The 26,816-nt window shown below is 37.7% G+C and overlaps 3 protein-coding genes across 4 annotated transcripts in view; 1 reads left to right on the forward strand and 2 right to left on the reverse strand.

Annotated features, from left to right (window-relative positions):
* Nucleotides 1-26,295, reverse strand: arr (low-density lipoprotein receptor-related protein 6). 2 transcript variants are annotated; one of them, XM_080159129.1, is made up of 11 exons: nt 25,935-26,295; nt 25,300-25,438; nt 22,287-24,550; nt 21,356-21,411; nt 20,772-21,052; nt 18,203-18,639; nt 16,932-17,754; nt 5,124-5,828; nt 3,814-4,532; nt 682-1,189; nt 1-58 (listed from the first exon to the last, which is right to left on the reverse strand). In XM_080159129.1, exons 1-9 carry the CDS (start codon nt 26,015-26,017, stop codon nt 3,924-3,926), a joined length of 5,397 nt encoding a protein of 1,798 aa, XP_080015255.1. In that variant the 5' UTR covers nt 26,018-26,295; the 3' UTR covers nt 1-58; nt 682-1,189; nt 3,814-3,923. The 2 variants fall into 2 exon arrangements, with proteins under 2 accessions (XP_080015255.1, XP_080015254.1); XM_080159128.1 differs by having other exon boundaries at nt 1-166.
* The window catches only part of MED18 (mediator complex subunit 18), a 550,858-nt gene that overhangs the window by 48,217 nt on the left and 475,825 nt on the right, over nt 1-26,816 (reverse strand). The gene's annotated exons all lie outside the window — the stretch shown is intronic.
* LOC145317877 (uncharacterized) lies at nt 7,906-10,637 on the forward strand. The gene is made up of 2 exons (XM_080159155.1): nt 7,906-8,997; nt 9,490-10,637. The coding sequence occupies exons 1-2, from the start codon at nt 8,845-8,847 to the stop codon at nt 10,366-10,368; spliced, it is 1,032 nt and encodes a 343-aa protein (XP_080015281.1). The 5' UTR covers nt 7,906-8,844; the 3' UTR covers nt 10,369-10,637.

Consider the following 26,816-nt stretch of genomic DNA (forward strand, 5'->3'; position numbering starts at 1 on the left):
CTGAAACAGAAGTCTTGGTTGATTTCATTTTTATTTTTCATACAGGTTTTCTTGTCAACTGTCAAGATAACAATAATCAGGCGTAGAGAAATTTTTTATAGTATGGCTTCAAACCCGATTAATATCCACTAACATCCAAAACGATTAAAACCGGTTCCTAGCCATACTGAAAAAATATGAATAGCATCGTATTACAGACAATTTCAGGGGTGTATATTCTGCATGGGATCCCCGGCTCAGGGGGGGGGGGGGGGGGAATAAAAAATAAGTGTTTGGAGGGAAAAAAAATGTAAAAATTAAGAAAACTGAAAACATTTTTTCCATTTCGCCCCTCTCCTTGGTTAAAAAAACTAAAAAAATGTGTGGTAGGAGGAATAAAATAAATAAAATATAGAGTTCTTTAAATATTTTTCTATTTCCCCCCCCCCCCCCTACTTTTTAAGAAAAATCTAGGGGGGAAAAAAAATAAAAAATTTTGTAGCAGGGGAAAAAAAATAAATCTTGTGCAGAATATACACCCCTGGACAATTTTCTCGAATAATAAAATTAAAATCATGAAATTAATATCAGTTTTGTTTGCCCGGGCCTTCAGCGCCAATACACTAACAAAACTGGTTTAAATCTTATAATTTTTCATTTTATATCCGTGGAAAGCTGTCTGTAATACGATGCGATATATACCTAACTATTAATATTTTCAAAGAATTTTTAATCTTAACTATTTTAAAAACATTAAGGATTGATTAAATTTTCAAGTATAACTTTAATTTGGCACGGATGACATATAATACATTTACTTTTTTATAAGATGGTAATGTTTTCTCTTAGGTCTTTTTGATAGCTTGAATAAAAATCCACCTCATCCCCTCCCTCCTACTGGATGACCAATAAGTGATGTCCGTGATAGCAACCTGAATTAATAACAATTTTTTCCTAATATTAATATCCACGTATATTCTATATCCATTCCTAACCCCTTTCGGAGTTTTAATTGCCCTCAATTTAACCCTTTATTTCCGATAATTACTTGTAAGTAAAAAAGACGTCTTATTAAATCACCAATCAAGAAAACAAAACCACCCTGGTTTGGATAAAATACAACACAAAAAAAATAATAACTATGGTCTCAATTAAAGAGAACTAATTCACAAATAAATATAACTATTATGCTAAATAATACTAATTATCACTAAATATAATATAATAATATGTATATTGTATATTAAGAGATATAAGTTTTCCGGAATTTTAATGTAGGGAGGAGATTTGAAATCTGCATCAAATTTTAAGGATTTTTTATAAAATTCGTTTTTTGTATAATTCTTTATCTAAAAGCGGAAATACAAATTAAGTTAATTAATTTTGGCATCCGTGATTGGTGGATTTAAAAAATCAGCGCTCTGATTGGATGTCGTACATCATTCAACCAATTAGAGCGCAGGTAGTTTAAAATTCACCTATCCTATTGGTCAAAATTAATTAACATAATATGTATTTCCGCTTTTAGATAAAGAATTATACAAAAAAACGAATTTTATAAAAAAAAATCCTTAAAATTTGATGCAGATTTCTAATCTCCTCCCTACATTAAAATTCCGGAAAACTTATATCTCTTATTGTATATTGCTGCTCAATGAAATAAGTTATAGCTAATTAAATATGCATGCAAAGCTTAATGATATATTGCAGATATATGTGATAGGACAAAGTGGGTGCTGATTTTTGTAGAAATCTAGTAATAAAAGTGTGAATGATGCCTAAAAAAAATAAGCTAAAACTTCATAATAGTTATTTCATGCATCGTATTATAAACAGCTTTCCGCTGATATAAAATGTACAATTAAAGGATTAAAACCAGTTTTTATTAGCTCCGAGATGCCAAAGGCACGGGCGAAAAAAACTGGGTTTAATCTTATGCTTGTACATTTTTATATTCGTAGAAAATTCGATATAATACGATGCTAAAAATAGTTTTTTTTTTGAAACGCTGAGAAGTGGTTCTAATGCTCCGGATATTAATCGGTTTGAAATGAATGCGAGAAATAACTTTATAATTGTTCAAACCTATCGCTAAGAAACTATGTAGGTATGAAATGTTAACTTTTTCTGAAGCTTATTATTAGAATTCTGCATACATTGATTACGGGATCTCGACAAAAGTCACATCAACCTTTTTTTTAAAGTAAACGGTTTTATATTTACAAAAGTAGTGGCAAAGTGTTTTTTTAAACGATGGATTGCTTTTTTGTGCTTGAGCAAGATAATATTAATCTAAACTAAATAATACTAAATTTTTGTCTACGAATTTCTAAATTAAATTGTAATGTAATATAAATTGTAATTTCTGTTTAAATTTGTGCTCTAGTAGTTGGAAGACATGAAATAAAATCACCAAGAATAATCACGAGGTGTTTCAACATAGAAAAACATTAAATTAACTTTACTAAATTCAACTTATAATGCCTTTTTTATTCATAGATAATATTTTAATCTTAAAGGGGGAGGTAGGTTGTGCTAAAATTCCGTAAAGGTGTGAATTTTAAGGCTTAAAAACAGTAGTAGAACGATAATATTAACTAAATATGTGTTTTACTTAATGAATAGAACCATAGACAAAAGTTTTTTTATATATTTATTTTAAAAGAATATTATCGTTCTACTACCGTTTTTAAGCCTTAAAACTCACACTTTTACGGAATATTAGCACAACCTACCTCCCCCTCATTAATTTAAGATTTAATAAGATTCACCAAATTATTTTTCAGTCATGATTACTAAATTAAAATAAATGCGTCTAAAATCTATATAAACTAAAATTAAAAAGAATATGATTCTCGGGGGAAATGCCCTAGCTGCTTTGTTTTCTAAGATTCAAGATGGGGGGGGGGGGGGGGGATTATAAACATTCTTTGTCTAATACCAATTAAATGATGATACAAATACTTCTGCATTTTAAATACCTACCTAGTCATTAAATAAATTTCCCCTTTTTTCTTATTAAATTTACTAGATTTTTGTAAATATTTTCACCTATTTGATAAAAAGCTCTTAGTAAGTTATAAAAATAATTTGAATACATATTTCGCTAAGATGCAAAAGAGGACTATCCATGAACAAGAGCACGTGATTCTAAGTACCTTCCAGCATTGATCCTGAGTATTTTCTTTCAGAATATAATAGGTCACTATCAATAAATAATATATTGACGAGAAAATTTATGTTTCACCACTTCAAGTTGAAGAAAAGTAAAAAAATGTCCACCATTTTTTGGTAAAATTCTATCAAACGTTTTGTTGAGTTTGGGGTGTCTTTAATTGTCCATGTTGTCAAATGATAAAAATTTAAAAAAAAAGTCAAAAGCACATTTACTATATCTCATATGTATGTTTAAATTAATGCTAATATGGATTAATTTACAATCTATATAACACGAGTATTCGCATATGTATCATCAAATATCCATTTTATTAAAAGAATAAGCTTCATAAAAGTTTTCAAAATCAATTAAAATACCTAAAAAACATGGTGAAACATAAATTTGCTCGTCAATATATTAATAATATATGGTGTCCTATTATATTCTGAAAGAAAATACTAAGGATCAATGCTGGAAGGTACTTAGAATCATATGCTCTCGTTCGTGGATAGTCCTCTTTAAGTAAGTTTAGTAATACATGTAAAAGAAAAGCCTTAAAATATGGCACTAAACTTTGGCATTTGTTTTTATTATAAAAAAATTAAGGTGGATTTACTTTATATTGTGCAGAGTTTAACTTTTAAGTTTATATGAAAATGGATACAATTTCTACATACTTAATATATAACATTTGGCACATAGTAACATTTTAAAACACTTTGTGTATGATTAAGATAACATAAAATGTACAATTAAATAAGCAAGATTATCAATTAAAAACACCTATCTAGTCAGAAACACATTCTTCTTCCGAAGATCTGTGTTGACCGCCGTGTTGGCCGCGATTTAGAGACGGCACAGGACTCGGCGGCGGTCCTGGGATACACGGATTGAGGAAAAACGACCGTTCCGTTGTTGGCGAGGGCGGGCCCGAATTATCCGGATCGCGGTAGTCAGACAAATAGAGGGGTGTTGATGGGGGCGGCGCGTATCTGCCCCGCTCCTGCAGTGATGGCAGCTCGTCGACCGTGGCGCTGCTCATCATATATGATGTTGTCTGTTGGATCTCCTCCTCGATGCAGTACGTTTCACTTTCGTAGCCTGTCCGCGACGGGGCGACGGAGCCAGCCCGCGATGGAAAATGCGGCCGGCCAACCCCTCCTACAATGCCACCGCCGCCCATCATAGGTGGATACATAGAGGAATAGGCCACGCTGTCACTCTCATCATTGATGTCTGTGCTGTAGGGTGTGCACGGCGGGGCAGCACCCGCCCGTCCCCGGCCTGGCTCGGTGCTAGCGTATGTGAAGCCGGTTGGGAGGCCAGAGTTGAACCCGTGGCCACCACCACCCCCGGAACGTTTACTTCGCGTGCCCTTCAGACGGAATTGGCTTAACTGAAATCACAGAATAATTATCTAATTACAATATAATTAAACTAGCGGATACGCCCCTAGAGGCCTCTAGGGGGCACTTGAGGAAAAGAGTCAAATTTAATAACCCAATTTCTTATTTCAAATTTTAAAAGAAAAATTTTGGGGGGGCGAAATTTTTTTTTTTTTTTGGGGGGGGGATGCCTCCCCTTTCAATTTAATTTTAGCTAAAAAAAAATTTTTTTAAAAATTTTCTGAGGGGGGGGATTTTTCATTTTTTTGGGGGGTTGGGGGTGTCCAACCCCCCCAAAAAATAGTTATAAACCTTCCCGGGATTTATAAGAAGCTACCCTGTTAAGGAGAACCCGGTCAGTTCAGCGGTTAGCGAGATCCTTCGGTACAGACACACAGACATCCTGTTACTTTAGTATAAGGATACATAAAGCAACACAATAGGTATAATACAAATTTTGTTTCAACAAAAAAACATAATAAAAAATAAAATTCTGTTGAACTGAATGTCAAAGAAACGGAAAATAAAAATAATATTTTTCTCCATTTCTGTAGAAAATTAAATATTATATATTATGCCTAATTGTTAAAAAATTCGTTTACCTTAGACATTCTGGATTCAAGACTAGTTACAGGTGAAGGTGGGGGACCATGTTGTCCTCCCCCCACAGGATAATTCCCACTACTGCTGGTATCAGCTGTACTGCTGGCACCCGTTACATGGCTTCTGTCATACATCAGCCCGTTACTGCTGCCGGCGTCGTGAGCCAATATATTTCCGGCACTCCCGCCGTTACGCATCCCGCCGACGTGTGAGCCCAGAGTTCCGCCAATCATATGTCCGCCAGCAGTGCCCTGGGACTGTGTGCCGACTTGAAGTTCGGCCGCAATTTCGCCGCTTGGTCGGGAGCATGCAGACGCCAGAGGTCTAATGGCATCTCTGTCCTCTTGCGTATCTGAACCGATCATACCCGCCGTCCGCCGTTTGCAGTAGTACACAAGTATACTCAGCATAAACAATGAGATCAGGGCGGCGAATATGGCAATCAGATATGTTGATGTGGCAGCCGTAGCCGATTCGTTGCCACCCACACCATTTCCACCCCCAATATGGCCAGAAATCAGGCCTGTCGGAGGTTGGTCGCATTCAGGCGGCAGCTCGTCGCTGGAATCGCCACAGTCTGCCTCGCCGTTGCAGACCTTGCTGCGGTCGATGCACTTGTTAGTGACCGCACACTGGAACTCTGACTGGGCACAACAAGCAGACTCGTCAGAATGATCATCACAGTCGGATACACCATCACATACCTTAGAAAAAACATTCTTTCAAGGGGGGGGGAAGTTCTGACACTTTTGCGTAAACAGTGATTATAGGCTTTGTCTTTGGAGTGAGAGGATAGGTTATTTGACAAAAAAGTTTCCTTTTGGGATGTAGTTTTCCTATTATTAAAAAAATTTTGGATTCGGCCTCCAGGTTCCGGTACTCCAGGCCTCCAGGTGGATTCTGGACAGGTAAAAAAAAATTTCAAGTTAGAACAAAACTTATTTAACAAAAGTTGCTACTTTATGGATGGTATGAACTAATTTGAAGAAAATTTTGAAATCGGGCTCCAGGTTCAGGTACTGCAGGCCTCCAGGTGGATCCTGGACAGGTAAAAATTGAAAATTTTTACTCTAAAAGTTAGAACAAAACTTATTTAACAAAATTGGCTTCTTTATAGATGGTATTAACTAATTTGAAGAAAATTTTGCAATCAGGCTCCAGGTTCAGGTACTGCAGGCCTCCAGGTGGATCCTGGACAGGTAAAAATTGCAAATTTTTTGTTTAAAAGTTAAAACAAAACTTATTTAACAAAAGTAGCTTCTTTAAAGATGGTATTAACTAATTTAAGAAAATTTTGAAATCGGGCTCCAGGTTCAGGTATTGCAGGCCTCCAGGTGGATCCTGGACAGGTAAAAATTGAAAATTTTTAGTTTAAAAGTTGGAACAAAACTTATTTTAAGAAAAATGCTTCTTTATGGATGGTAGGAACTAATTTGAAAAAAATTTTGAAATCGGGCTCCAGGTCCAGGTACTGCAGGCCTCCAGGTGGATCCTGGACAGGTAAAAACTGAAAAATTTTTCTATGAAAGTTAGAACAAAACTTATTTAACAAAAGTTGATACTTCATGGATGGTATTAACTAATTTAAAGAAAATTTTGAAATCGGGCTCCAGGTTCAGGTACTGCAGGCCTCCAGGTGGATCCTGGACAGGTAAAAACTGAAAAAAATTTCTATGAAAGTTAGAACAAAACTTATTTAACAAAAGTAGCTTCTATAAAGATGGTATTAACTAATTTGAAGAAAATTTTGAAATTGGGCTCCAGGTTCAGGTACTGCAGGCCTCCAGGTGGATCCTGGACAGGTAAAAACTGAAAAAAAATTCTATTAAAGTTAGAACAAAACTTATTTAACACAAGTAGCTTCTTTATAGATAGTATTAACTAATTTGAAGAAAATTTTGAAATCGGGTTCCAGGTGTATGTATGTATGTAGCCTTGATTCTCTGAAGTTAGGATTCAGATGCACGAGGAGATTGGAGGTGAGAATCCTTTGGCCAATCATAGATTGGTAAGCTTCGCGCACAGCTGAGTGTATTCTATGTTACATTACAAGCTGACCCGCAATTCTCTTGGGAGCTACTCAATTATTACATCACCCTGGCCTAGAGTTTTGGCAGGTGTTCCATATTAAGCCACCCTAATTAATGACACTCTCATGTGAATGAGGAGCATGGACGAGGGAAAGCACGATGACAGTTGCTTGATAGGTAAGATCCTAACTTCCTACAAATCTCCCTCCTTACAACCTCAGGGCATCACAGGGAAGGTTGCGTGATTATATTATGACAAATTGCAACAACATTTGTCATCCAAGTGCAATATCTATGAAGGGACTTGAACTTGGATTTTCCCAACCACAGCGTAGTGCGCTAACCACTACTCTATGTAGATCCTGGACAGGTAAAAATTGAATTTTTTTACTTTAAAAGTTAGAACAAAACTTATTAAACAAAAGTAGCTTCTTTATAGATGGTATTAACTAATTTAAAGAAAATAATTTCCGTTTTTACCTGTTCAGGATCCACCTTGATCCTACCAGTACCTTGACCTGGAGCCCGATTTTAAAACTTTCTTCAAATTAGTTCCTTCCATCCATAAAGAAACCACTTTTGTTAAATAAGTTTTGTTCTAACTTTTAAAGTAAAAAATTTAAATTTTTACCTGTCCAGGATCCACCTGGAGGCCTGCAGTACCTGAATCTGGAGCCCGATTTCAAAATTTTCTTCAAATTAGTTAATACCATCTATCCCCCGTGTGCCCTCCCTTGCCTAGCCGCTCGAAAGGGAGCATCAGTCTAGGTGGGTTAAGAGAGGGTCGTAGATACACCAAGCCTTGTCGAGGCACGGGGGCTTACGGTCCAGGGGACCCAACTAAAAGGTGTGTAGACACTACTTTACAAATCTTACAAGTGTAAAATAGTCAAATTAAGCTAGGAGTTAACATCTCTCAATTAGGTTATAAAGAACTAGGGCCAAACTTGTAGTTGGATCATCTTAATATTTAAGAGATTTAACTATAAGGAACGAGGTTGCGTGATTTTCAAGAAAATTACTGTCATACCACGGTCGCCATATTTGAGTACCACTGGTTGTCTAATTAGGAAAATTTTCACATCTTTTATCCCCTAAAAATGGTACTCTTGCAAATAATTTCACAAAAAGAGATGTTAACATTTTAAAATCTAAAATTTTTACCTTTACCCCCCCCAAACAACAGTAAGATTATTTTGGTTTTTAAATGGAAATAAAGATGAAAAGTACAACCAACGATTATGATTGACGGCAACCCTGTCTCGATTAGTTACACGTATCGCCGTAAGGAGTCGCTAGGGTCACCATTGTGTACACTTATTTTAAGCGTCACCGCAAATTTTCAAGTTCAAGTTCAAATTTTATCAAACAATGGTGAAAATTAGTAAATTTTGTTAAACTTTTTAATTAGTAGCGACTATTTTTAAAAAGTGAGTCAGGGTTTTTCCAGTTTTTATTTTGTGTTTAGGACAAAATCCTTCATTCCTTTTCTTTTTCCATAGCTTACTTACTTCCCTTATTTTAAGCTATTGGATTCAAGTAGGATGTTATGTTATGTAGCTTAAGATCTCAGACTCTTGTCATTTCCTCCATCTATCCCTCTACTTTCTTTTCCTTTCTCCACCAGGATTAATTAAAATTAACTGTCTATGGTTAATAACAAATTAATCTTGCAGAACTTCTTTCAAAAATGAACCAAGCCAAGAAATCAAGCAGAGATGGGGGCCGCGTCGGTGGTAGCGGCAGCGCGGTCTCTAGGGGCGGAACATCCCCGATGGTTACCGATACCCACGCCGGAAGTGATCCTGTGCAGGCGGAAGGCGATGAAAGGGCTACTGTACAGGTAATGCCAGGGGGTTTCGGAAACGAAAGGACCCAAGGCAAGAACTTTGAGAACTTAAAAAGTCAGAATGTACATAGGGACTCGTCTACGAGAACCAATGTTACTAATGATGATTATGTTGATATTGATGATGACTCATTTAACAACGACGCACAATCGATCAAGGATGATAGTCTTGAGCTCAGTGCCATGAGTCTAGAAGACAATCAAAAAGAGGAAATAAGAAAGACTGTTGGACACTTACAAATAACAGAAGAGATAACAGAGCTTAATTGGACTGCAAATGACAGTAAGTTGGACCTGGAAGGGAACACTAAAGACATTACCTATGTAGACCCAGCTATACTTGACATGGATGATGAAGATGATGATGACAATGAACCTTTCATTGTGGTCAAGAGCAGAGAAAAGAAAAGAAAGACTGAAGTACAGAATAAAGAGAAAGAGAGAAATGTAAATACTAATAATATATCTGATATATCTGATATTCAGGAGAAGAGAAGGAGAACTGGTGCTGATAAGCGTGCTGCCAAAAAACAGAGAGACTTTGAATTCAACAAGCTCAAGAGAGCCAAGGAAGAATCTACTGGTGGACCATCTATCACAAAGCTCATAGAAGAAGAAGTGATGGATGAAGTTCATAGCAGACCTAGCTATGCAACCCTGGCAGCTGACAACATCATCTATGAATTCCGCTACGATGATGATAGCATTGCTATCGATCAGGCAGCTTTTGACCATGTGGATGCCACCATGGTTAATAAGTATTGTGAATTCCTGACAAGTGGTAACGAAGATTTTGACCTCTCAATCTTTGGTGGAATTAACAACCGTATAGGTTGGATTGCATGTAACAACAACTACACGGCCAAATTTGTCCAGAACGAGATCAAAAGGATGGACCCTCACACAGAGGAGCTAAAGGATATGGGCATAAAATTCATAATCTACAAGCCACAGGAGAGACTATACCGCAGTATGAAGGGCAAGATCCACACAAAATTCTTCTGCGAGGATCTGACAACAATGGAGATCAAGATAAAACTGTGGAACAAGATAATAAAGGACAAATATGTCAACCCTGAGACTGGAGAGTCCAGGGATTATCATTTCAAGGTAACAGAGATCACCAAGAATAAGCTGTCAGACACGGAGAATGGCTTCTTCACGGTCGGACTGCAGGTGGATGAGAAGCTGTTCAAGGAACTGATCAGGCTAAAAGGCCGCTTGAAGCTCGGTATGTCATATGTCTTCTTGTCTGACGGCGGTATGATCACCGCCGTCAAAGAAGACTTGAGAGACAAGGCATACAAGAAGTACGAGAGCATATTAGAGCCAGATACTAATGCCCAACCCAGCACTAACAACTAACTATACTCCAATCTCCCAGGCCAACCTACACAAAGCTGTCTCTGCCACAGTTCAATGTGGGGCCAGGCTAACTGGGAGCCATGACCGGACTGATACAACGATGACGACAACAAATGCCCAACGGACAGGATTTGGACGAAAAATTATCTTGGTACAAGAACCGTACATTTCAAATAATAAGGTAAAATTTTTTCACAATATTAATGTGTACTGCAGTAAGGAAAATGATAATAGAGCTTGTATAGCTACCAGCAAGGAAGTTAGGGGTTGCCAACTTAATCAATTCACGGACAGGGATCATACAGCAGTTCTTCTCAGGTTTAATAATAAACAAATAATCTTTTGCTCTATTTATTGTCCAGGTGAACCAGAGGCGGAGGGAAAATCGCCGCCCGCCAAAAAACTAATAGAACTGGTTGAATATGCCAGAGTTAATAGCTTACCACTTATCATTGGGGGAGATGTAAACTCAAGACATCTGAGTTGGGGCTCGTCGGAGTCCCAAAAACGGGGAGAAGACTTACTTGAATTCATAATTTCAAAAAACCTTATAGTTTTAAATGAAGGTAACAAACCAACTTTTTCTAACATCTTGAGAGGCGAGGTTTTAGACATAACTTTTGTCTCGGACGTTTTGATTAATAGGGTCGTTGGATGGAGGGTCAGTGATATTGAATCTTTTTCGGATCATGCGTATTTAGATTTCGAGCTAACTGAAAATATTAACATAAATAACTCTGATAATTTTAGATGTATAAAGAAAACCAACTGGCGGAGATACAAGGAGATCTTACAAGAAAAGCGGAATAAAAGAGGTAATGTTGATTTGGTAGACTTAGATACAGCTGCAGACCAGCTCAGGGATGATATCATAGGTGCTTACAATGATAGTTGTCCTAGTGTTAAGAAAAGAACAAAAAATCGTCCACAATGGTGGAGCTCGAACCTTGAGGCTAGTAAGAAATTAGTTAACCTCCATAGGAGAAGGGTAGGTAGATTTAATAATGAAGAAAGAGCAGCAGAATATAGGGCGGTTAGAAATAGGCATGATACATTAGTTAAATCAGCTAAGAAAAAGGCCTGGTACAATATGTGCCAGGAAATGGACAGACTTGATGCAGCAGCCAGGATACAGAAACTGATGAAGATGAACAACAACAGAGAGCTGGGTACTGTGAGAAAACCTAATGGGGAGTACACAAAAAACATCAAGGATACCTTAAATGTCTTATTAAATACACATTTTCCGGACGAACAAGATGACAGACATACGGAACCATATGACCATAGTAATAATAATAATTTTATTGATATTGAAAGAGTTATTAATATTGAAACAGTTACTAATTCATTGAAATCTTTCAAGCCGTTTAAATCTCCGGGTATGGACGGCATTTATCCGTGTCATTTACAGAAAAGTATCGAAATCATTGGGGGGGACATTGTGAAGATGTGGCGTAGAAGTGTGAGGGAAAGTAAGTGCCCTAGAACCTGGCTAGACACCAGGGTAGCGTTTATTGATAAACCTGGTAAAAAAGACAGCCTTGATCCTAAATCTAAAAGACCCATTAGCCTTTCTAGCTTCCTATTAAAGGGTTTAGAAAGAACACTTTACTGGGAAGTTAGTGAAAATCATCTTAGATCTAAAACAAGCAAGAAAATATTCTCATACAAGGAAAGCACCAATACAGAGGACTGTCTTCACGCAGTAGTGGCGAAAATCGAGAAGGCAAAGTTGAATGGCGAGTGTGCGATTGTTCTGTTCGCAGACATCGACGCCGCCTTCAACAACGCCTCCATAAATATGATGATACATAACCTGGAGCGGATGGGAGCATCAAGACAAACTGTAATGTGGACAGAAGCAATGCTTAAAAACAGAAAAGTGACAGCTATGCATGATGACGTCATGGTTTCCAAGCAAACAACTAGAGGCACACCACAAGGATCCGTAGCAAGCGTTCACCTATGGAATAATAATCAGCAGAACCTAAGTGATAGAATGCCAGAAAGAAACCCAACAGACCTCTACATTTTTGCGGATGACATACTTGACATCTCAATCGGCTGGGATGAAATATCTTGTGCACAAAATATACAGAGAGACATACACATACTGGAGGAATGGGCTAAAGACCACAGACTGAGCTTCTCAGCAAGCAAAACCAAACTGATGCTGTTTACCAACAAGAAAAATCCTGTACTACCAAAAATTTACATGAATGAAACTGAGCTGGAGTATGTATCAAGCATGAAATATCTTGGAGTAACATTCAGAAGCGATCTCAAATGGGATCTTCATATAAGGAACATAACAGACAAAGCAACCATGTCCATGATGTATTGCAGACAGATGATATCCAAGAATTGGGGACTCAACCCAAGGATATGCAGATGGCTTTACACAGCAGTAGTGAGACCAGTCCTGACGTATGCAGCTATGATCTGGATTGAAGGTATCTCAGGTAAACTAAATGGAAAGAACAGAAAAAGACTGGAGAGAGTACAAAGGAAAGGTTGTCTGGCCATACTTAACAGTATGAAGTCCACCCCCACGGCGGGGATGGAAGTGATGCTGGGACTAGAACCTATAGTCTTCCACCTTCAGGCACAAAGTATCAACACCTACAAAAGACTGATATGGAACAACAGTTGGACAGTGCAGCAGGCTGAAATAGTCAGTGAAAAATCACATGCAGTTATTATACGTAAGCTGGCAAAGAACATTAAAACAATCTTCTTACCAAGAGACAGAATGGTACATACACAGTTTGTACCTACACACTTTAAAACAAAGATTGGAACTAGACAAGAAGCTAGAGAAAGTAACCTGAAGCCAGGAACAAAGGACCAGGAAGTAATTACATGCTTCACAGATGGCAGCAAGATGGCAGGAAGAGCAGGATTTGGCTACATTATTACTGGAGGAGGACTTAAGATCAGTGGCGCCCAACACCTGGGTAGCCATACAACGGTTTATCAAGCTGAATTGTTAGCGCTGGCAGAAGCAGCCTTCACACTCATATCAAACAACATAAGGAACAGGACGGTAAACTTCTACCTTGATAACACCTCTGCTATAACAGCAATTCAAAATTATCAAATAAGAAGCAAAGTGATCTTTGAGACCAAAAGACTGTTAAACAAACTTGGAGAAGACAACAGAGTGCTAGTGGCCTGGGTACCTGGACACGAAGGCCACCTTGGAAACGAGGTGGCCGATAGAAAAGCGAAGCTAGGGGCAATGATGAAAATACACACACCTGGAGAATGCATCCCCATTTCAGATGCAAATATAAAAGCTGAAATTAAAGACTTCACCTTCAAAAACTGGCAGAAAGAATGGGAGAAGATCACAACATGTAGACAAACAAAAATGATGCTACCCAGTGTCAAGAATGGTTTATGGAGAAAACTGATAACAAAACCGAGAAGGATGATGAACATGATCACACAAATCTATACAGGCCATGCAACACTTGGCTACCATCTGAACAACATGAAAATAGAGGCCGCACCTACATGCAAACAGTGCGAAGAATTTGACGATGCTGAAACAGTAGAACACTATCTAACAGAATGCCCAGCCTTCAGCCATGCAAGACAACAACATCTAGGACATATTTTCTTGCGAGTTATAGATTTACCCACCCTTAACCTTGATAACGTACTTAAGTTTATTAAAGCAACGCGTAGATTCGATTATCTAGAATGAAAATAAGCCCATTATACTATAAGACTAGAAAAACTAGTCGACCAACATTTGCAAAAATCTTGCAAAAATACCTAGGTAACGAAAGCTAGAATACCTAGCTAAGATTATACTTGCAAAAATCTTGCAAGTCAGGAATGGCTAAAACCTAGCCAAATATCTTTAGGTAAAAAAATACTGACACACAGGAAAAAGAAATTGCAAAAACCTTGCAATATTATTACATATAAGCTAGGAAAACTAGCTGATTCTCACTTGCAAAAACCTTGCAAGTTAAGGTGGCTAAAACCTAGCCAATTTAAACTAAGGATAACTTAATTGTATGACTATATGATTGTAGACATCGCACTTAAGACATTTAAGAGTTACTGACAGGCAAACATCCAACTACTATACAGGTTATGGTACAGTATAAATAACAAGTTACATTAGATTTTTATCAGATTTATTAGAGTTAGACTTTCATAAATGATAGATAGAACACCAACATTTCTCATGATAAAACTAGGTAGTTAATCTGAATTTTTGAAAATTAAATCAGTTTTAACTAGGTACTTAGGGCTGAAAGCCTTAAATAGCGATACTAGTAGCTTCATGCATATCAACCTCGTGCTGGAGCGCTGTCAACTCATCAGCTTGGGCATCTGCAGGGTGCTCAGGGGTGGGTCGGCTGTACTCAAGCTGGGTTGTTAGATATCCATTCTTATACAGACTTTTTGCAACCTCTCTCTTGACATTTTCCTCGTCAGTCCGAGCCTTATTCATCAGAGCCGCTCGTAGGCCTTGTAAACGTTCACTCATCTCAGTCCAAAGCTCCATGTTTGCATTAAAAGACATTTTTAATCAACAGTTTGATGTTTTACCTTCAACTGAAAACTTTCCCTTGAAGAAATCAAGCGCGCGCTTTTTATCTCCTGCGTTCTACACTTTCACCAAATCTTTCCCTACTAACCCTTAGAAACTAGTTTTAGGAAGACTGGACCCAGCTATACTAATCCAAACCATTTCAGGAATAAAGAGAAAGGGAAACTCTAACTCACCCCATAAAAATCCCTCTAAGAGCTGCGGCTCTAGCGGGGATATAAGGGTGACATCAAGGGTAAACCTAGAAAGATTAACAAGACTAAACTGGAATTATTTAGGGTGAATGGACAGAAAAGGGGACACTACTGCTCCCCTTAGTTTTCCTGGGCTGGTGGACTCGGACTGGTTTTGGTCTCGGGCTGTCAGCCTCGCCCATAAGAGGTATTTTACAGGTAGGTAATACCATCTATAAAGAAGCTACTTTTGTTAAATAAGTTTTGTTTTAACTTTTAAACTAAAAATTTTCAATTTTTACCTGTCCAGGATCCACCTGGAGACCTGCAGAACCTGAACCTGGAGCCCGATTTAAAAATTTTCTTCAAATTAGGTAATACCATCTATAAAGAAGCTACTTTTGTTAAATAAGTTTTGTTCTAACTTTTAAAGTAGAATTTTCAATTTTTACCCGTCCAGGATCCACCTGCAGTACCTATACCTGGAGCCCAATTTCAATTTTTTTTTTAAATTAGTTAATACCATCCATAAAGTATCAACTTTTGTTAAATAAGTTTTGTTCTAACTTTAATAGAAAAAAATTTCAGTTTTTAACCTGTCCAGGGTCCATCTGGAGGCCTGCAGTACCTGAACCTGGAGCCCGAATTCAAAATTTTCTTCAAATTAGTTAATACCATCTTTATAGAAGCTACTTTTGTTAAATAAGTTTTGTTTTAACTTTAAAGTAAAAATTTTCAATTTCTACCTGTCCAGGATCCACCTGGAGGCCTGCAGTACCTGAACCTGGAGCCCGATTTCAAAATTTTCTTCAAATTAGTTAATACCATCTATAAAAAAGCTACTTTTGTTAAATAAGTTTTGTTTTAACTTTTAAACTTAAAATTTTCAATTTTTACCTGTCCAGGATCCACCTGGAGGCCTGCAGTACCTGAACCTAGAGCTCGATTTCAAAATTTTCTTCAAATTAGTTAATACCATCTATAAAGAAACCACTTTTGTTAAATAAGTTTTGTTCTAACTTTTAGAGTAAAAATTTTCAATTTTTACCTGTCCAGGATCCACCTGGAGGCCTGCAGTACCTGAACCTGGAGCCCGATTTCAAAATTTTCTTCAAATTAGTTCATACCATCCATAAAGTAGCAACTTTTGTTAAATAAGTTTTGTTCTAACTTGAAATTTTTTTTTTACCTGTCCAGAATCCACCTGGAGGCCTGGAGACCCGGAACCTGGAGGCCGAATCCAAATTTTTTTTTAAAATAGGAAAACTACATCCCAAAAGGAAACTTTTTTGTCAAATAACCTATCCTCTCACTCCAAAGACAAAGCCTATAATCACTGTTTACGCAAAAGTATCAGAACTTCCCCCCCCCCTTGATATAGGATATACGTTGATATATTGACAGGGGTAAGTTTATCGTCAGTTTAGCTTTCTAACTAATGTGGACCTGAATTATTGATCAGTTCGTTCATCTAGTAGGAATAGTAAGTCGTAAGTTTTACATTATAAATATTTTAAGTTCATTATATTTTTATTCTAGCGGCTAAGTCCCTAGAAACCTCTAGGGGCTTTAATGTGGGAAGAGGAAAAGTTGACCCTTTCCTATTTTCAATTTGAGTATTAAATAGGAAAAGAAAAAAATTTATTTTTGGGGAGGTTCATTTTTTACTTGGGTTGGGATATACCCTTCCCGAAGAGTTTAAAACCCTCCCAAGACCTAAAAGAAGCTTAACTATAAATGACAAAAATATCGTTTCAGAGGTTAACAAAATTCTTCGCTTCAAACAAAAAAAAAGCTTACTACTAGGTCTTTACCTTAATGGAGGGAATACACTGTCCCAGTTTACACTGAAACTTTGCAGGACCACATTCAGGACAATTCAGCTCATCGGATCGATCTCCACATTCCGGCTGACCGTCACAGCGCCAGCTCAGCGGTATACACATAGGCCCCTGACCCGTAGGACCAGCTCCGCTGCACGTGAACTCATTCTTCTTGCAGGACGGCGAGCCACAGGTAACGCCATCTTCAAGCAGCGCCATAGTGGCGGGGCACGTGCAAACCACACGGCGCTCCGCGCCTAGCGCACAGAAATGCGAGCAGCCGTGCACTTCGGGATTATTACAGGGATGCGACAATAGCTCAGCTGGTGGGATATAATTAATGGCAACTAATGAGGATAACCTTGCAACTTTACTAATGACCGTTTGTCTTGAAGTTCCTGTTAGTTTGTCAACCCGAACAATACTATTCTGATCTCTATCTGCCCAGTACAGCCAGCTGTCCTGAACAGCAATGCCGACAGGCTCCACAATGCCCTCAGTTATAAGCTCGACTCGTTTTAATGCGTTTACATTAATCATTTCTATTTTCTTTAAGGTTCTATCTGCCCAATAAAGTGTGTTAGTGGCTATGTCGACAGCTAATGAAATAACATCGCCTAAAGAGCTGTTGACCAGCTGTGTATGCTGACCGGAGCGTAGCTGGATCATGTCAATTCTGGCCTCCCCGGCTAATTCACCAGACATAGAGATAAATAATGTTTGTTGTATCGGATTCAGAGCTAGATATCTTGGGAGATTTTTGCCTCCTCCAAAATAGATGGGTCCCAACGGGATGGAATCATTTCCATTTAACCTAAAACAAAAATAGTACTTTTATGAATAAAAGAATAGGTTATTAGGTATGTTAAAATAATATTTCAATGATTAATAGTTAAAATCTTATAGTTATGACAACGTTTTAGTAACTTTTTGAGACAAAAATACTGCATTTTCAAATTATATCATTTAAAACTAAAAGGTACATAATATTTATTTCTCGCTCGTTATCTTAAACAGTTTCCATATGTACAATTATAAGATTAAAACCAGTTTTTTAGCCCCGAGATGCCGATGGCACGGGCTAAAGAAACTGGTTTGGATTTTAGGATTGTACATTTCTATAATCGTAGAAATTAAAACTGGATATAATACGATGCTATAAATAATTTTTCAGTATGGCTGAAAACCGGTTTTAATCCACCAGATATTAATCAATTTAGAAGCGATATTGGAAAATTATTTACTAATATTAAAGGACTCACCTAGTGACATTGACAGAATTAGTCTGAAGACAAGACCAGTACAGCAGCTGGGTGTACGGATCAATAACCAAATCAAATGGGAACAGATGTTGCGCACCACTGGCCACCTTGTCGAACACATCAATCCTATCCACCTCTCCATTGTCAAGTGACCGCCTCAGTGATTGTCTCAACGGCTGTTCGCCCCTCTTGCCCTGATCGATCCAGTAAATGTTCTTGTCCATCATGTTGTAATCCATCCCCTGGATGGCCTTGGCCCGCTTGATGGGCAGGACAATGTCCGGCACTTGGTCCGGGTTGGTGGGGTCCAGCACCAGCCTCGAGATCTTGTTGCGCTGGCTGTACAAGAGAAATGAGCGGGGACCTGTACATGTGCGACCATCCTCGCCAAGCTGGTAGTGGGACGGACAAAGACACATGGGCTTTCGTTGATTTTCCTAAAAGAAAGATTTTCCATTTAAATAAAAATAGGACTTTAGAAATTGCTAGATATGTGATAATTTGAATAAATACATATTTTTGTTATTGTTTAGACTATGCTGTGATGTGACCATAAAAGATCAAATACCTACCTATGGAAGGAGTCCTATATGTTGAAGAGGCCGACGTACATGTGATACAAGAAGGAGGACTCTTCAATATAGTTTTATGATAGCTTAAAAGATCAAATATAAATTCCTGTGTTTTATTTATGTAAAGAATCAATATATGATGTTGCTATTATCTTTATCATTTATTACTTTTGTTTATTATTCTATCCCCGTTACAGAGTGAATATTTCTGGGGTTTTAATTATGCTCAACTGAAGATTTCATGTGTATTTTAGAGAGTGTAAAATGGCATTGATCCTGTCTACCTGATCTGTTGATTACACTGTTGTTTGGGTGAGTTTTAGCTATTTCATTGAATATTTCAAGATACTTCAATGTTTATTGAGAAAGTAAGTAGTAAAAAAGCACAAGAAAAAATTTTCATTTTTATTTAGGTATGTTTGTTTTATTTCAGTATGAAGATTCCTGGTACGAGTTTGCCATACGGAAACTCAACAAAAGGAAAGGGGCGGAAGTGACACTTTTTAAAACCAAAACTAGAAGTTCAAGGAACTAAACTAAATAAAGAGTTACAGGTCTTAGATTTGCCATGGCAGTTGCTTTAAAGAGGTACAATATGGAACTGTGAAAAAACGGCAGTGGAACCGCCGCTCCCGCCGAATTTTTTTTGCCCTTTCTCGCCAAATTAGACAATTTACAATCATCTGAGATAAATTTTTTTTCATAGAAATTTCCCTAATATTTTCACTTGACACATGTCAATATTAAAAAAAATCGCAATATTAAATGCAAATATATTGAACGGCATCATACTTCTAGTAAAACCACACTTCTCTTCTCCTGCATTAGCAGCCTTCCACTTTCCTGTCGTTCCTTGTATTTAAATTTCTTGAGAAAAGGCAAAAAAAAATACGCCGTGAAACTGCGGTTTTCTGGCGCCATTTCTTCACAGTTAAGTTCCTTTGACTTCTAGTTTTGGTTTTAAAAAGTGTCACTTCCGCCTCCCCACTTTTTTGTATTATTGTACAAATTAAATAATATACAGGGGTGTATATTCTGCATGGGATCCCCGGCTCAGGGGGGGGGGGGAAATAAAAAATAAGTGGTTGGAGGGAAAAAAAATGTAAAAATTAAGAAAACTGAAAACATTTTTTCCATTTCGCCCCTCTCTTTGGTTAAAAAAACTAAAAAAATGTGTGGTAGGAGGAATAAACTAAATAAAATATAGAGTTCTTTAAATATTTTTCTATTTTCCCCCCTACTTTTTAAGAAAAATCTAGGGGGGAAAAAAAATAAAAAATTTTGTAGCAGGGGAAAAAAAATAGATCTTGTGCAGAATATACACCCCTGATAATATACTAGATAAATCTTAATTATATGCTCCCCTATATGAAAAAACAACCTATGTACATTCTTATGCTTGTTTTCATGCTTCTGCTTTAGTTCAGGTTTTGGTTATTGATAAATATTTCTATTTCATACAGCTTGGTGTTAAAATGAGATATCATGGGACAGCTGTCATATATTGCGTGTGTTGAACTAAAACCTGCGTACGATATCTATCACTAAAGATACCAGTTTTATTGGCCTGTTTCCATTTTATCCATGAGATGAGAGTTCGAGTTCTAGTCCCCATGTGGAAACTCGAATTTCTCAGTTGAATACATTCACACAACTTCCCCTGGTTGTGTAAGAAGGGGATTATTGAGTAAGTTTGGATACTTAATAGTCAAGTACATAATATCAGTACTACCCTTATCCCAAGCTCCTCTTCGGAGAGCGTCATTCATTACGGTGACTTAATTTGGGACACCTGCCATACTCGGCGAGGGTGAGGTAATAATGAGTAGCTCTCATGAGATAGCGGGTCAAGTCATAATGTGCTTGAACGTGGAGCTTGATAGCCCTAGTGGCTATACAAAAGTGTCTCAGCCTACTCCATGACTACTTAGGTCCAAACCCTAAGAGACTATGGCTAATCAATCAATCAATCAACCATTTTATCCAAAATAAAATACCTTTTCTTGTTTTAGAAGACAAAGGCCATCACAGTTACTTTTCAAACATTCAGAAGACTCTACTAGACCATCCGTAGCAATTGCACCTTCCTTTTTCTCAGTGAAAGCCAGCAGGCCCATCACATAGTCGATGTTTTTGTGGATAACTGTCCTGGACGTCTTGGGCTGCTGGAGGTTTAGCCTGGAGACTGTCTGGAAGTTCCAGTCTGTCCAGAACAGGTTGTCCTTGTACAGAGCTATACATCGCGGCTCTCCAACATCAACTATAACAGTTATAGCACCTGAAAAATTGAACGACAATTAGGATTTATTATTACATGGATCTTACACCAGATTATCATGTACTATAATAAAGTGAAGCATGTAGCTGGCTAAAATAACAATCCCCCGATCACCCTATCCACCCCCTTTACCCTTCTGGATGAGGGAACTGACCAATAAGTGAGGTGCATGTTAGCATCCTATTGATGGTGTTTTTTGAGAAAAATATTGAAAAATCTTCTTTAGGATTTTAGATTTTTTACAAAAAGATTTTAATGAATCAACATCCTTTTAACATCTTATAAATAGAAAATTTTTTATACCTGTTTCGATGTCAACATATTTAATTTGTTTCATGTCCTCATCTGCCCAGTATAACCTATAATAAAAATTATTATTTATGTCTGAATTAATGTAGGTATAATATTCAAAAAATAAAGCTCAAGATTTTCTTAAAATTGATGTTTGAATTAAAAAGTTCGAGGAAAATCTGCTATAACAGGCATATGCAATAGGGTGGGTCGATTTTGGACATTTTTTTTCTGAGGCCAAAGCGGGGATCTGCTAATGATTTGTATGAGTATAATACACCTCTGGATGATTTAAAATGTATCCTAAGTCTTAAAACCGCTGACGACCAGACATTCAATTGTATAGCTATTTGTAAATGGGAGTCAAAAATTTATTGAATCAGAACTATGGCTTCATGGTGCTCCCAGGAAAGACATTGAGGAGAAGATTCAGGAACTTTTGACCGTTTCAAAAAATCTCGTTCCTAGCCTGAGAAAATCTAAAAAAAACCTCTACAAATTGGACAATTCTCAATAAACCTTTAAAAAAATGCGTTTTCTTCGTGATTTCTAAGGCTAGGAATGAGATATTTTGAAACGGACAAAAGTTCCTGATTCAGCTCATCAAGGCCTTTCCAGGGAGCACCATGAAGCCATAGTTCTGATTTTAAAAAAATTTTGAATGCATATCCCCTCTTTGTCTAATTCCGATATGAACCCGCCCTAATATGCAATATATATAGGTACCTAAGTTTTAATTGGACATTCGGAATTTTTGGGTATGATTAAAACAGTTGTTGAGATTTTAACATAATAATTCTTTTTATAGAAAATCATTTTTTTTTCCTTCTTTATCTACAATCAGAGCTTCTGTTACGGATGAACAGATGCAAGTAAAGAATCACCCTAAATGTATAAGTGCTGCGCTTTATAAAAAAATTTACTTTGTAGAATAAAAACTTGCCTGTTAAGATTTTGATGAAGCGCCAGACTACCAGCTCTTCCCTCCCCCTCCACCAGATACCTTCGACCTGACCCATCCAGCCTGGCTTGATGAATCAATGGTTCTTGTCCCCAGGTGGACCAGTACAGGTAACCTCGTTCCACATCCACGGTTATACTGTTCAGATTGTCTACATCCTGCCAGATTAACACTCGTCGTTGTGAGCCGTCCAGCCGAGACATCTCTAACCGACCAATTTCAGCATCCAGCCAGTATAAGTTTCTAGCTTGCCAGTCAACTGAAACACCCTTGGGGAAGTCTAAGCCAAACTCTACTATGGTATCCTGGCTGCTGCCATTCAAATAAGCTCGGGAGATTGTTTTAGATTTTACATCAGTCCAATAGATAAGCCCGGTTTTGGGATCAAAGTCAAGCGCATTTGCTTCCTGAACATGCTTTACTGGTATTAATATATTTGTATTTGGTGTTTCCATACTGATCCTACGTAGGTCATCACGCCTTGTGTACAACAGAAAAGCTTCTGGGATGATGCAAGTTTTATTATCTGCAGTCAACTCGTATTCGTTAGGACAAGAACAAATTGCACCATCTCCCGGTGTCATCAGGCAGAGATGGGAACAATGTAGCGTGTGACAAGGATGAGAAGTTTCACTGATGTCGGGATACGTAGAAACTGCTTTCAGGCCCATTAATTCATCCAGATGTGAGACTAGCACTGACCGATTGAGGCCAGTGTACTTGTTGGCAACGTGGATTGATCTGAACTGCCAATCTGTCCAGTAAATCTGGTTGCCCATAAGTGTGAAGCCGAAAGGATGTGGCATGTCCCGATCAATGAGAATAGTTCGTTCCGATCCATCCCAATTGCTAACTTCAATTCTATCCAGCTGAGCGTCGCACCAATACAGCTTTTGCCGAGGTACATCCAATGCTATTCCGTTGGGCCAGACAAGTTCTGACTGTATGACAACTTGTCGGTTGCGTCCATCCATCCAGGCCCGTTCAATGCGCGGTATCTTACCCCAGTCACTCCAAAATATCCAGCCATTGATGGAATCAACAACAATACTTCTTGGTTCATCTAGATCTTCGCTTATAATTACCCGTCTATTTGAACCATCCAGGCGAACAATTTCAATTCTATCAGTCCCACTGTCAGTCCAGAATATGTTGCCGACAATCCAATCAACAGCAAGGCCGTCGGGATGATCAACGTCGTTCTCAACAACACCCATTTCTTCAGATCCATCCAATTTTGCACTGCGAATTGATGGCTTTTTATCATCGGCTAAATCTGTCCAGAAAACTTTTTCCGAAACAGGATCAAAATCTATGGCAATTGAGTTAAGTACAGATTTTAAGGGAACAACAATGTCTGTATAATCAGGCGTATCTAGAGAAACTTTAATGATATGATGTCGAGCAGCAAGGAGTAAAATCTTGCTGTTTCTATCAGCACAAGTGGTAGAGTTTAACATTTTAAATCCAGTCGGGCACCTGCACGAAAACTTTTCCGGTGCCGGGGCAGCCAGACAAATGTGGGAACATCCACCATTGTTCTTCTGACAAGGAGAGATGGACGGGGGTTGTCTTCCGGGATCAAAAACTTTTACATCCATGGGATCTATTTTGCCTTTTATCTTGATTCTTCCTTTGCCATTGTCTGTTTGGTTATAGAGATTCAATGATTTAGTGTCCCAGTCTGTCCAATACAGGACACTGTTGAACACACTGATAGCAAAGGGTTGAGGTAGATCAGATTTATCACCAACAAAAACAGTTCTCCTGTTGCGCCCGTTGAAGTCAACACTGGCAATGTAGGACAATTGGGCCTCCACCCAATACAGCCGTTTTTCCGAGTAGTCAAGCGTGAGACCGTTAGGCCAAATGAGATCACTGTCAACAATAATTTGCCTAGTCTTTGGATCACCGTTCATCCCGCATTTCTCTATTTTAGGATAGTCACCCCAGTCAGACCAGAACATGTAGCCCGACTGAGGGTCAACAGCTATGGGTCGCGGCAAGTCAAGGTCCTCCCACAGCAGGACGGTTCTATCCGAGTCAAGGCCGGAGAGGCCAGCCACTTCAATCCGCTTGGTGTCGCTGTCCGTCCAATAGATCTTGTTGTTGACCCAGTCGCATGCCAGGCCCTCGGGCTTGATAAGCCCGGTAGACACGACATCTGTCTTGGTTACTTTTCCACGGGAGCCTGGGTCAATTTTGGCACAACGAATAACCTCGCGGTTGATTTCAGACCAACAAACCTAAAATTAGAAAGGTTAAACTTTGCATCATTAAAACAAGAATTTCGACACATGTATGTATCCTATTATATAAAGTAATAAACTTTTTTTTGTCTGTAGTGAAGGATCTCGCTTTCCGCCGAACCGATATGGTCCTCCTTTACAATGAAGCTTCTTATGGGTTCCAGGATGGTTTTGGGCTAATTTATTCTTGTGAAAGTCTTGTTATGGTTTTGGGCTATTTTTCTATCCTTCTATATTCATATAGATGATAGGGGCACAGCCGCAAGTTAAAAAAATAGTTAATCAAAAGTAGGGTTGGGCCGGATATCCGGTGTGGCCGGATATCCGGCCATTTTTAATATCCGGCCGGATACCGGATATTGAAACTATCCGGCCGGATATCCGGCTCTATAATTTTTTATACTTTACACCTAAAATATCTGCTTTTTAAAATTTTAAATGGCTATAATTTTCTTATTATTGAAGCTAGAAGAACATTTTTTCTGAACAAGTTTAACTTTATGTAAATTTATAAAAGATTTCTGAAGAAATTTTTTTTTGCTACTTTAGTATCTGGTAATTTGGCCGGTTATCCGGCCGGATATCCGGTAATTTGGCCGGATAACCGGATATTTGCCGGATATCCGGCCGGTTACCGGATATCCGGCGTTTGAAATCAGCCGGATATCCGGTATCCGGCCAAAAAAGTATCCGGCCCAACCCTAATCAAAAGCAAAAGTTCATAAATCAATAATAAGTGATAGTACCTGATTATAATCTAGAAAGAAGTCAAGAGCAGCCGCGTCTTCTAAATTTTTTACTATTATATTTGTAGGAGCTTTCCGTTTGTAATCCAATAATTCCATCAGACGTATGTCTCTCCGATTTGAAAATAATATGTATGGCCTGAAAAAAAAATACAGTGCTTAAAATTTATAAAAATGAGTTAATAAAAATATTGATAAACTAGCGGATACGCCGCGCCCCTAGAGGCCTCTAGGGACAAGTGAAATGTTTTCTTTTCAATCTATGTTAAGCTAGTTACCAAAAATATACAATGGGCAGCACTTCACATTTTTTCATCTTTCTTGAGAGGGTGATGGTACCTTCCCCTCAAATAGCTATAAACTTTCCCAGGACCTATGAGAAGCTATACTGTAAAGAAGAACCTTATCGGTTCAGCGGCTAGTGAGATCCTTCGGTACACACAGATCTTCTTCTACTTTTAAATTATTATAAGGATTAACAAAATTATTTAATAAATCTATTTCAGGTTATAACAAAATAACTTAAATTTTAATCTTTCTGCCTTCATTGTCAGCTATTTATAAGGTCTGCTAAACACATAGTTGTAAAATTAAAAGTACAAATTAAATTCTTAACAAATCCATAGAAAACATACCTTGGCGAAACATTTTGTATTATTGAGTTTGCTAGCAACACTATTGATATCACAGTCAGTTTCCATTGCAGAAGTCCCATCATCTGCCCCTCCACCTCACTTGGGCCGGCACAGCGGCCAGCCGCTAGCCAGAGCCAGCTAGGAGCACTCTGCCCGGCCTGCCACAACCACCATCAGGCCTTTGCACCACCACGTTACAGAATATAATACATTGTGGTGGAATTTAGTATGTTGATATGTATTACAAAGTAGTAACGTTATAGGTTGACTTAATGAATTCAGATTCATAGATCTTTCGTCAATTACATTTCAATTTAACTTTTTTTTACATTTCAGCTTGTCTGAAAAGAATTATATTATATCTAAGAAAACAGTCATGAATATCATATAACAAGAATGACAGCATCCATAACGCAAAGCTTAACATGCAAAAATAAAAAGTAAAAGAAACGAACATAAAATAAATTTAGAGTAACACAAAGCATTTCAAATTAGAAGATTATCAAACGAAAAAAAAGATGATACACAATTTTTTATTTACAAACCTATACACCCAATGCAATTAAAATAAACTTACAAAATTTCTCATATTGGTTACCAGTTGCTAACTATGGTTTTTACATTCAATGTTAGACTAATCAACATGCTCAGTTTAAAATCGATATGTCAATTCTAACATGACTTATTAAACAATTAGACCAAGCAATTAACTGAAGGAGAGATAAACCAAAATTTAGAAAAGAAATTATTAGTATCGGCTTTTAATGTATAATATTTTACCTTCTTACAAATATATACATGTTAATAAATGTTAATGCTATTTTTTAGGCAATTCTACTTTTAAATTGGATTTAAAATATGTAAACATAGAAAAAAACAGGT

Source organism: Acartia tonsa, chromosome 4 (genome assembly GCF_053477335.1).
Source record: "Acartia tonsa isolate MP-2025a chromosome 4, ASM5347733v1, whole genome shotgun sequence".
Lineage (NCBI taxonomy): Eukaryota > Metazoa > Arthropoda > Copepoda > Calanoida > Acartiidae > Acartia > Acartia tonsa.